The sequence below is a fragment of the Elephantulus edwardii genome, unplaced genomic scaffold (genome assembly GCF_000299155.1).
Source record: "Elephantulus edwardii isolate Elephantulus edwardi_28Jun2011 unplaced genomic scaffold, EleEdw1.0 scaffold00126, whole genome shotgun sequence".
NCBI classification, from domain to species: domain Eukaryota; kingdom Metazoa; phylum Chordata; class Mammalia; order Macroscelidea; family Macroscelididae; genus Elephantulus; species Elephantulus edwardii.
The window spans coordinates 793,028-804,674 of NW_006399876.1; the positions used below are offsets into that span (position 1 = coordinate 793,028).

Below are 11,647 nucleotides of genomic sequence, written 5' to 3' on the forward strand. Positions count from 1 at the left end.
AACAGGACACAGACCTGCGAGCTCACCCGGCAAGCTCACGTACCTGCGTGCTCACCCAGCTAGCTCATGTTTTCACAGATCAGAGCAGAGTGAATCAATGACTCCTGATTTTTATGTAAAATTTGCCCAGTGCATTAAAACTGCCACTTTCCTGTGATGTGTTTCATTTCTGCCCTGGCCCCTTTGAGGTCAGTGTCCACTGGGCTCCCACTGAGTGGCTAAGCTGGATGAGCCTCACTGGTCAGAGGTGTGAACAGGCCATCTTGTGGGGTGAAGACTGGCCAGGTGGAGACCTGGGAGTCATAAACAAGGCCCTGCATGTCCTGCGGATGGGTGGAAGCACAGCCAGCTCTCCAGGAGCCCCTGCACTGGGCAGCCTTTCTCTCCAACCTTTAGGAGGTACTACATGGACACTGGACTCTAGAGGAGCATGGGGAGTCCTGGCTGCCCCAGGTCAGGGCCCTGTTCAGGTTCCACTTCTGTGGACATTGGGTCAGCTCTTGGGACCTCTGGGGATAGTTCTGAGGCAGCAGCTGATGACTGCTCACAGGAGGACCCCAGCTCAGAGAAATGACACTTGGCCTTCCCCAACACTGGCTCAGGTGTCCATGAGCACCTGTGCGGTGGCCTTAAGCCTGTGCAAGGTCCAGCAGTTCAGCAAAACTCCCTGGTCACACCTTCTTGGCTTCCTCCCCACCCCCAATTTCTGGGATCTGAAGCCTTTTGGGTCTACCTAGGTCCACGCCCACCTGATGACCACTGTCTGCTGTGGGTGTCCATAAGCCCCAGGCAGCACTGGAGTGGTGGCATGTGGGACCGACCTTTAGGGTAGGTACAGGGCTGGTCTCTGCACATAGCCTGCCACGGGCTCTGGTCCCCTTTCCCCAGAACTGCCCAGGTTTTCCAGGAAGCTGCAGAAAGGAAACATGGTCCTTCAACACAGGGCTGTGGGACCTGGGCCCCCAAAGCTGTATTTGGACTTGGCCAACCTGTACCAACAGGCTGTGAGAGACGGCCTCAGACACAGGGCTGTGAAGTGGATACTGCTGTCTGCCCACTGGACACCAGGGAAGGCCCACCTGGTGCCTGGCTACAGGCCAAACCTGGGGCTCACGTAAACCTTGGGGAGGGTCCCCACCCAGGACGCCACCTGAGAAGACCACGCCTTTTGATAAATTGAGTCCTGTCCATGTGAGGTCAGGTGCACCCAGCACAGGTGACCCAGGTAGTCAGGAAAGGCTGCCGCCCTGCTAAGCCTGGTGGCTGAACACCACAGCAGGTTCCCCAGTACAGACTGTGACCAGCGCTGGCCGCTGAGCCCTGCCATGCTGGGCACCCTTTAACATCCCGTGCAGGAAGCACCATGCCACTTCTCTAGCAGCTTCCCTGTCAGCGGAATTGGAGGCGTCTGGGGATACAGTGTGGCCCTAGAACTTGCCCCCCTACCCCCCAGGAAGTAAGTCCTCGTGCCACCATTCTGCCACCCGTGGTCATATTGGTCTTTAGATCAAAAGGATAGTCAGCAACTAACCTCAGGATGGACATAGCACACCATGGCGACAGGCCCACTGTGCCAGGGGTCACAGTGCTGCTCAAGGTGGCATGGACAAGGACAATCCCACAGGGCCAGCACTGGTCTCCCTGTCTCAAAAGTTACCCCACAAGAACCCCTGCTGAGCCCCCCACTAGACATTCAAGTCCAACCTGCCCAGAAGCCAGGGCAGCTCCATAGGGTCCAGGCTGCAAACATGAGCAGGAAAGGGCCCAAGGGTCTTGGCTGGCAGGAATCCGTGTCAGCTCATGGTCATCAGAGGTCCCACAGGATGCCAGAAGCCAAGGGAGGGCAGTACTGCAGGCCCACCTCCTGCCACCAGTGGCTGCCCCGTGTGGTCCTCATTTCCTGCAGGGCAGACACTTGGTCACAGCTAAGGTACCTTCACTAAGGCCTCGCTGGCTGAGGCAGCCCCTCGGCTGACACCCGCTGACCCACCCCTGACTCACCGGCTCCCACAGAGGAACAGCAGGTTCTGCACTGCGGGCACGGTGGAGCCGGCGTTCTGCCCGGTGACCAGATGGCGGTCCAGCACCACGTGGACTGCATCCGGCTCACTGGCTGTGGGGCCAAGAGCAGAGGTCAGGCGGGGCTGCCCACAGACCCACTCAGCATCCATCCACCCCTTCACGCCCAGCAGGACAGCCAGCACAGCCCAGTGCCAGCTCGGCTCAAAGCCCCAGCTGCCTGCTCTTGGGGCCCCCAGCTCACCACTGAAGCTGGCACCTGCTTCCTTGACAAAGTCCTCCACCACCAGGGGCAGCCGCGCAAAGCCAGGCACTCGGACCAGCTCATACACCGAGGGCTGCGGGGATGGACGCAAGCAGCTCTGAGTCGCTGGACCCACCTGACACCCCAGACTGGCCTGCTCATGAGTGAGGCCAGCCACCCAGGGCAAGCACGTCACATCAGTCAGTGCCATGACCTGCACAAGGGGCCTGTCTGAGGGCACCCAACCCCAAGTGGGGATGGTCAGCATTCTAGGTCCACGGGTCTGTCTGAGGGCACACCATTCCAGGGGGCCAGTCAGTATCCAGGCAGTACTCACCCCAGTCATGCTGTAGTCCTGGAAAGCCCAAGCCCCATCCTCACTGGTGGCACAGCAGAGGCCAGCGACGCCATGGCCCACAGCACAGATGGGTTCTGAAAGCGAGGTCACAGCTAGGCTTTGCCTGGCCCCTACCCCGAGCTCGGCTCTGAACAGTGCTAGACACGGGCCCTCTGCAGAACCTGCTCTGGCTCGGGTCAGTCTCCTCAAGTGGGGAGCAGGGTCATGAGGGTCACCAAACCAGTGACACTAGAGGACATGCTGGGGCACCAGAGACCATTCCCACTGTGGTCCAGCACCTTGCCATGGGACCCCAAATTCCACCCAGAGTGCTGCAGAGACACGTTACCACCTCAGAAAGGACAGCACCCAGCCACTACCCCCGCACAGTCATCAGCCTCGGGGACACTGCTGGAGCTGCACATTCCCACGGCCAAAGCCCGGGACAAAGGATCCTGGGTGCACTGGCCAGGACCAGAAGATGCACAGTCACAGCCAACTCCCTGTGGAGTGGCCCCTCTGCAGCCTGACCCTGGACACAAGCCAACCCCCCAGCCACACTCCCCCATGGGGACCAGGGCCAGCCACACCCAAGAACACAGCCAGCATGACCAAAGACCCAGTGCTGGGGCCACAAATTCATGTTACGGAGCCATCTACTCCCCACAGTGCTGGGGTGGGGGGGTCACCCACAGCCCCTAGCCCAGAGCCTGGATCCTTGCTTGGGCCTGGCCCAAGTTGAGCCCAGCCTCTCCACTAGCTCTCACAACTTTCCATCCTGGGTCACTTACTGCTCTCAGAACGGAAGTGCTGCAGGATACGGGCCAGGGACCCACTGCTGGCCAGGTCAACCAGCGCCCCAGGGCAGCTGGGGATGAGGAGGGCATGGTACCGGGCACCTACAGAGAGCACAGTCTGGGTCTGATGGCAGGAAGGGCTGATGTTTCTGGGCCCCACGTTTCCACCCCACCCCCCAGAAAGAAGCTCCTGAGATGCTGGCCGGGGCTGAGGGGCCCTGTGGCCATCTGCCTCCAGGGGTCTCACCATCAATGGACTCGAGCTTGGCGGGGCTGGAATAGGACCTGAGACGGAAGTCCTGGACCCAGCGGGCACTGCCCTCGTCCACGTCCACGAAGTCCATGGCCTTCCCCTGTGGGCACAGTCCAGACCAGGTGGACACGAACTCCATGGGGAGGGCACAACCCTGGAGGGTCGCCCAAGCAGGGCCCCCTCACAGCCCCTACCTCCAAGGGTATGCCAGGCATGCTTCCCATTTCTGGTCTCACAAGCAGGTGCCTCTCCTCACAGGGAGGATCAAAGATTACCCTGTACAGAAGGACCAGGGCCCCATGTGGAGTCACAGGCCCCAGGGGGCAAAGGCAGTGAGGGCCCCAGATTCTGGGTGGGGACATCTGAACTTACCCCTGGGGTGGCTACCTGCAGGTTGAAGGCAGCACTGGTCAGCGTGAAGCAGTGCAGGAAGGACGGAGCAGACACACCTGTGGATGAAGGTGACCATGGACATAGCTCACCCCTCTACCCAGAGACCCCAGTCCCCGCAGTGTCCAGTCAGGAGAGGCCGAGGTGCACAGACCCGATGGCACAGCAGTGAGCCCTTGCAGCTGGGCTCCCTCCCCAGCACCCTTGCAGTGTCCACTCCCTTCCACTCAGCCAGAGGCCATCTGGGGGTCTGAGCTCAGCTAGCACCTTCCCCCCAGGCCCCACAACTCTGCCTGGCTCGGGGAGGATGTGGAAGGAACAAAGTGTGATGGAAGCCAGGGTGATCTGGGGGGGACAAACTATCAGCAAGGCTGGGGGCCCAGGCGATGGGGGTGAGGATGACAAATCAGCAGGGCTGTGGGTGTGTCCTAGCCCCTCCCTCACCATGCTGGACCATGTCAGCATCCCTCCCAGATTCCACCCACCTCATGCCCCGAGTCCCTGTGCCCTTCTGCCTGGCCTGCAGTAGCCACCACTGTGGAAGCAGTCTGATCCACACATGGCCTGGACATCAAAGCCCCTCCTAATTCTATACTCTGCTCCTCCTCTAAACCAACCAGCACTCCAGGCGCCCACCCAGGCCACCCGTGGGCTTTGGCAGAGCCTAGCCCCAAACTCCAGGTGTGCTTTGGGGCCAACATTCAGGGCTCCTATCCCCTCCAGCAGTGCAAAGACAAGGACAGGGAACCTGGAACTTCACATGTGGTCTGCAAGACAGGGGTGGGGGCGAGAACCACCTTCACAGCTTGACATCCCTCACTTCCAAACAGCACACGAGGCAGCTTCAGTATCCCCGCCTGCCACCCAGTGCTTGCCACCACCTGCCCTCCCTTGCCTCGCACCCTCTGCCTGTTCCCACAACGCTCTCAGAACAGCTGCGGGGCTGGACAAGGCCCACTCCTGGCACCCCCACGTCATAGCACCTGAGCCCAAGTGCATGCATAGCCAAGCCTGGAGATCCCCAGCTCCGGCCCCCGAGCTCTGCGATGCACACCTGAAAAATATGAGCTTCGTGCCCCCAAGTCCCAGCTCCAAGTCCAAATCCTGGAACCCTGTGCCTCTGGTCCCCGAGCCCCAGCACCCAAGTTTGGTGCCCCTGAGCCTGTGGGCTCCAAATCCTGCATCCCCGGGCCCCGAGCTCTGCGCCCTGGACCCTGAGCCCTGTGTCCCTGAGCCCTGCGGTCCAGGGACAGCCAGCACTCTACAGGGGGCGGGGCTATGACCGGGCCTCCTAGTTGCGTCCCCCAAGCTCGGGCCCCGACTTCCACGCCCCGTGGCTCAGCCCAAGCACTGCCTGGTCCCTGCTCGGACCTCACCTTCGGCTGCGCCGCTGGCCACCAGGAGGCAGGCCGGCCGACTGGGAAGGCGCTCCGCCGCCATGTCCGGGGCGCGGGCGGGGCTGCACGCAGACGTGTGCGCGTGCGCAGACGCGGCCCCAGCAAAGCGGAGGCGAGCGCTCGACGTGCGCGTGCGGGGTGCCCACTACGGCGCCTGCGCTAGCAGGACGTACACGGGCGTACGCGCAACCGGAAGGAGCAAGGCAAGGGGCTCGACTGGTGGGCGCATGCGCTCTCCATCCGGCTGCTGGAGAAGCTGGGCATGTTCCCGGTTGCTAGCCGGGGTTCGAGTCCCGGTCGCTGACCCTGTCCCTTGGCGGTCTGACCCCAGAGGGCCTGCTGAGCGCTGTGAGCAAAGCCTGAGGGCGCCATGCTGGATGGCTGCCTTGGGAACATCGGGGCGGCCCCTGGTCCCTCCACTGAGTCCAGCCAGGAATAGACTCTTCTCCCTATCTATTCTTAACTGGGCAAAAGCACCAGAGCCGACCTAGGAAAAGGGATCCTCACTAATGGCAGCCTCCCATGTGGACGTGCATCCCTCCCTGAGGACATGGGCCACCCTGTACTTTCACCCCACTGAGCACTGGGACATAGGGAACTCGGGCACAGTCCCGCCCAGTGGAGCTGGACAGTGGACTCTGAGCGAATGAAAAGCACAATTTGCAGGTGACAAGAGCGCGGGGGAAGGGAAGCCCGCGGATGGTCAGGGTGGGCTGCAGGAAAAGTAACAATGGAAAAGCCAGTTGTCTTGAAGCATCATGAAATGCAGCCAGGATCTTGGGATGCAAGGGGCCAATGGTGGCCCTAAAGGTCCTGAGGGTGTGAATGGTGGCCAGGGCCCCAGGCAGGGGCTCAGGTATGAGGACATGCCTCATCAGAAGAGGGGTGGGGAGACAGCGGGGTGACCAGCATCACTGCAGGTCTGAGCACCTGAGAGAATGGTGACATCACTTCCTGAGGAGAGTGCCTCAGGAATACTGGGTTTACCCCTGAAAATCAAAGGTGCAGTTTAGCCAAGCAGCATTAGAGATGTTTTCTTCTCATTGTTGAGCAGGGAGGTGGTACCTGTGGGTCTGTCAGTGGTCAGGTACTGAGCTGGAAAGAAGAAAGGACAGAGGGGCCCACATGGGAGGGCCCAGCACAGGGGGTCAGGGAGAGGCCAGCATGGGAGGATTGGATCTGCAGGGGTCAGGATGATGGGCCCAGTACTGGGAGGCCATGGAGGGGCCGGCTTGGATTTGCAGTGGTCAAGCATGATGGGCCCAGCATAGGGGGATCAGGTACAGAAGAGTCCAGCAGAGCAGAGTTAATGTGTGAAGAACCCTATGTAGAAAGTTGGACAGAGAAAGGTCTAGAACTGAAGGGTGAGACATGAAGGGTCAGATATTGGAGACTTATCGTGGAAGACTTCCCTGAGGTCGCACCAGCCTCAGTCCGGACCCAGGAGACCATTGTTCTACATGCAGATGCCATAACATCTATAGGATACCGGTCCCCAACCCCTCTGTGCCACATTGTCTGACAGGGATGGCCCTGTCCACACTGGGCAGTCAGTAACTCCCGTCTTACTTGTTCACTGCAGCCTCAAGGAGGGACCCAGGCACCCTGATACCAGAGTTGGAGGGGACCTGGGTGGAGACACATGCTTGAGGTCAGACCCAGTGGCTGGACCTAGTGACACAGGGTGCTTCTGGGTATATATGGCACTGCCACACCCCCATCCATGGTGTCGGTTGTATGGAAGGCAGGTGGATTGGGAGCTCAGCGGCTCCCCTGCTCCACCTGGAGCTCTCAGCCACCAGCAGCTGAGGCTCCAGGGCCCACCACCTTCCCCCAGAGGCAGCGTCCTCTGCAGAACGTGACTGCAGCACTACCCCTCATGCTCTGGCCTCTTGGGATTCGTTAAGCTGAGCCGTCACTTTCCTCTCAGTGCAAGAGAAAAGGAAGCCAGATCTCTACCCTGATGGTGGGCAGGGCAGCTTGTTAACAGCGAGGTCACTTGGTATATCACAGTCCACAGAGACGGTGCTCTCCGTCCTGTGCTGAGAAGGGTTAGGGTCTTGCAGGCAGCTCCCTAAAGTGCAATTACTGGTCTCTTCCTGTCTGGAACAAAAAGGAGGGAGAACAGCAAAGATGCACTAAAATAATTAGTCCAGAGGGCTAGTGGACAAATTAGGTACCTGTGCCAACGGGATGTTATGCAACACTTCAAATACTAGTTGTCAGTTGCTGCTGAGTGGAGCACAATCATAGCTCCCTGTGAGTAGCAGAGGTGAGCACTGCCCTGTCCTCACCCACCTGCACCATCTCTAAACACTCAGCGTTGTTGGACAGTCCCTGCGTCTGTCCATCTTGAGAGTCTTCCTCTCTTTCTGACCCTACACTTTTCCCAACATCATGTTTTTCCTAGAACTAGGAAACAACAGTGTTGGCCAAAACATATGAGACAGTTTCACCAGTCTTACCGGTAAGGAACATCCTGGTTGCGCTGTTTCCAAGACAAATACGTTCTTTTGGCAGTCCGTGGCATAGTCAGGACTCTTCAGCACCACAGTTAAAGGCATTGATTCCTCTCTTGTCCTTATTCATGGCTAAACTTTCACAGGCATAGGAATAATTGACAAAACATGCCTAGGATCAGGGACACCTTAGTCTTTAAGCTGAAATTCTTGTGTTCTAGTACTTCACAGAGGTCCTTGACAGCACATCTTGCCAATGCAACATGACTTTTGACTTCCTGACTGCTATTAACATGCGTGTTGATTGTGGACCCGGGTAAAATGAAGCGCTTGACAACTTTGGTCTTCATCTGTCGTGATGTTGGCTATTGTGAGGTGTAAGAAGAGAACGGACTTTGTGAGGACAGCCATATCTGATCTAACTCCACGAGGAGGAACTGCCCCCACTAACAGCATCTACAAAACCAGTTCCCATGAGGTCAGACATGCCCCCGTGCTCCTGCACCACTTCCTCCCAATCCCAACACCAGTCCTACTGCCCTGTGGGCTCCAAATCTGTTACAGTAGCTACACAGACCACACAAAAACCTGTTCAGAGTTACAAGGTTTATTAGGGAAGTTACCAGGCTACAACTCAGCTTGGCCGCAGGATACAGTTTCTCTGTCAGGACTGCCTCAAGTGCAGGCCCTTCAGCCTGTGGCTTTAGGTCAGGGTTCGAAAGCTCTCAGTCCTGCCAGTGAGGGCATCTCACCCTCTGTCCTCAGACAAGCTCTGGGTCTGGGGGTCAGCAGTCTTGGATCAGTTCTGTTGCAGTTCAGTTTCTTCACTGTGGCTGCTGCTTCTGGAGGCCCTGGTATGAGTAGTGCAGGAATCTCTGGGCCTGAAGGACAGACACTGCATTCTCGGCTGCTGCTTTGCTGGTGGTGAGATTACCAAATACTGCTACTGCCAAATTCACCCAGTTTAATGGAGAGACTACCAGTCACTTTGTGGAGAGAGTACCACCCTGTTTGTATGACCCACCTCTCTGTGTGGCATAGTTAAGGCTTAGAAAAGCTGTTTTGAACAATAAACTCTTGGTACCACAAGTGATGAGGAATTTTGTGGGTGGTTTTTTTTGTTGTTTTATTTAAATATGGAACACTTCACGAAGTTACATATCATCTTTGTGCGGGGGCTATGCCAGTCTTTCTCTGTATCCTTCAGTTTTAGTATATGTGCTGCCAAAGTGAGCACAGAATTTTGTTTTCTTAATGTTGAGCTTCTATCCATATTGAAGACTACAGTCCTTGACTTTTTCTGTAGCAAGAGCTTCAGGTCCTCCTCAGTTTCCGCAAGCAAGGTTGTGGCATCTGCATTTCACAGATTGTTGAGTCTTCCTCCAATCCTGATGCCACCTTCCTCTTCATGAAGTCCAGCTTCTTGAATTTGCTCAGCATACAGATTGAATAGATGTGGAGAGAGGATATAACCCTTTCTGATTCTAAGCCATGTCGTGCTCCTGTGTTCAGACAACAGGCTTTTGATTGATGTTGAACACATGAAGTATTCTTAGATTCCCATTTTTCTCAGTGTTAGCCATAATTTTTTATGACCCACACAGTCATATGCCTTTGTATATTCGAAAATAAAAACATTTATAAATACTGCCTAATTTGGATGCATCTCAGTTAAGTCAGTCACAAAGGACAGATATTGGTAAGATCACAGAGTCATTGTTGTATAGTTACAGAGAACAGTCAAAAGGGAGAGAGAAGTAAATGTTAGTTAACAGATAGTGGATATTAAGATGGGTAAGGATAGTGTGGGATAAACAGTAATGGCGGAGGCTGCAGCTCCCAGAACAACAGCCACAACATCTGGAGCAGGAGTGGCAGCGGCGGCGGCAGCGGCCTCCCCCATCCCTATCCCCGCCGTCACCTCGCCGGCCCTGGGGGCTGGAGGCCGTGGAGGCGGCACCGACGGCGGCAGCGGCGGCTGGACCAAACAGGTCACCTGCAGGTATTTCATGCACGGGGTTTTTTTTTTGTTTGTTTTTTGTTTTTTTTTCAAATAATAAAAGTAATTTCTTTTTCTCACAATTTAAGAAACATTTTATAATTCAGCCACAGCCTTTACTTCCAAGTGACTTCTTCATTGTCTCTCAATTCTCTTTTATATAACATACTCTTGTTGCGGAAGGCAGTTAGTTTTTCGTCATCTCTTCTGTCTAGATAACATCCAATCAAAAATCCTATAGGAACAAGCACATGAACCCAGTGGTCACGGACCATGTTCAGTAAAGTCATGATTTCTGCGTCCCAGGCGCCCACAACGACCCAAGATCAAGGTTTTTAAGGAAGGTGAGAACTGCCGCTACTCACACGACCTCTCTGACAGTCCCTACGGTATTGTGTGCAAATACTTCCAGCGAGGCTACTGTATCTATGGGGACCGCTGCAGATATGAACACGGCAAACCACTGAAACAAGAAGACGCGCCTGCAGCAAACCCCACTGGCATACCGACCCTGGCTGCTCCCTCTGCACGCTTGGCTACAGTTGGGACGCTCGTTGACATGAGCAGGGGCGAGGCTGAGTCAAGAACGTCAAGCTTTGCCACTGTTGGGGCAGGTGCAGAGGACTGGGCCAACGCCATCGAGTTTGTCCCTGGGCAGCCCTACTGTGGCCGAACCACCCCATCCTGCACTGAAGCACCCCCACAGGACACAGTGACCAGGGAGGACCCTGAGAAGGAGCCGCCGCCACCGAGTCCAAGAAGCAGCTGTGCCCCTATGCCGTGGTGGGCGAGTGCCGCTACGGGGAGAACTGTGTGTACCTGCATGGGGACTCATGCGACATGCGTGGGCTGCAGGTCTTCCACCCGGTGGACGCTGCCCAGAGCTCCCAACACATCAAGTCGTGCATCGAGGCCCACGAGAAGGACATGGAGCTCTCGTTCGCCGTGCAGCGCAGCAAGGACAAGGTCTGCGCGATCTGCATAGAGGTGGTCTACGAGAAGGCCAACCCCAGCGAGCCCCGCTTTGGCATCCTCTCCAGCTGCAGCCACACCTACTGCCTCAAGTGCATCCGCAAGTGGAACAGTGCCAAGCAGTTTGAGAGCAAGATCATAAAGTCCTGCCCCGAATGCCGGATCACATCTAACTTTATCATTCCAAGTGAGTACTGGGTGGAGGAGAAAGAAGAGAAGCAGAAACTCATTCAGAAATACAAGGAGGCGATGAGCAACAAGGCGTGCAGGTATTTTGATGAAGGCCGTGGGAGCTGTCCGTTTGGAGGGAACTGTTTTTACAAGCACGCCTACCCTGATGGCTGTAGAGAGGAACCACAGAGAGACAAAGTGGGAGCATCAAGCAGATGCCGGGCCCAACGAGGAACCGTTTCTGGGAGCTCATCAAGGAAAGAGAGGGCAGCCCTTTTGACCACGAGGAAGAGGTGGTCACCTTCGAGCTGGGCGAGATGCTGCTCATGCTCCTGGCGGCGGGCAGGGACGATGACTTGTTCCACAACAAGCTGGAAGACTTCTACGACGTGGACCTCTAGCGGTGCAAGGTGCACGGACTGGCTGTGCCTCGGCCGCTGCTCCTCCCCGCGCAGCTGGCCGAGTGTCCCCCAGGCAGGCCTGTCACTCCAGGTGCTGTGTCATCATCACTCTCAACCCGGGCTCTGTCTCTGCCCTCTCCCTCCCCCAGGGGTGTGTTGTTTTCTCTGTTGAAAAAAAAAGTTACAAAAATAAATCTCGATGTTAGTC

The 11,647-nt window shown here is 56.6% G+C and overlaps 1 protein-coding gene and 1 pseudogene across 1 annotated transcript; one reads left to right on the top strand and one right to left on the bottom strand.

Moving 5' to 3' along the window:
- Positions 1 to 1,997: 1,997 nt before the first annotated feature.
- PDDC1 (Parkinson disease 7 domain containing 1) lies at positions 1,998 to 5,480 on the bottom strand. Its single transcript, XM_006893200.1, has 7 exons — positions 5,417 to 5,480; positions 4,023 to 4,099; positions 3,645 to 3,750; positions 3,392 to 3,499; positions 2,601 to 2,695; positions 2,264 to 2,357; positions 1,998 to 2,113 (listed from the first exon to the last, which is right to left on the bottom strand). Exons 1-7 carry the CDS (start codon positions 5,478 to 5,480, stop codon positions 1,998 to 2,000), a joined length of 660 nt encoding a protein of 219 aa, XP_006893262.1.
- Positions 5,481 to 9,716: 4,236 nt separating this feature from the next.
- On the top strand, positions 9,717 to 11,439 carry LOC102859999 (annotated as a pseudogene).
- The last annotated feature ends 208 nt before the right edge of the window (positions 11,440 to 11,647 follow it).

Coding starts and splice junctions, on each gene's coding strand:
- PDDC1 (XM_006893200.1), bottom strand. CDS start 5,480: ATGGCGGCGGAGCGCCTTCCCAGTCGGCCGGCCTGCCTCCTGGTGGCC. Junction 2,358..2,600: donor AGGACTACAGCATGACTGGG/GTGAGTACTGCC, acceptor CCATCCCCGCAG/CCCTCGGTGTATGAGCTGGT. Junction 2,114..2,263: donor AGCAGGTGCCAGCTTCAGTG/GTGAGCTGGGGG, acceptor TTGGCCCCACAG/CCAGTGAGCCGGATGCAGTC.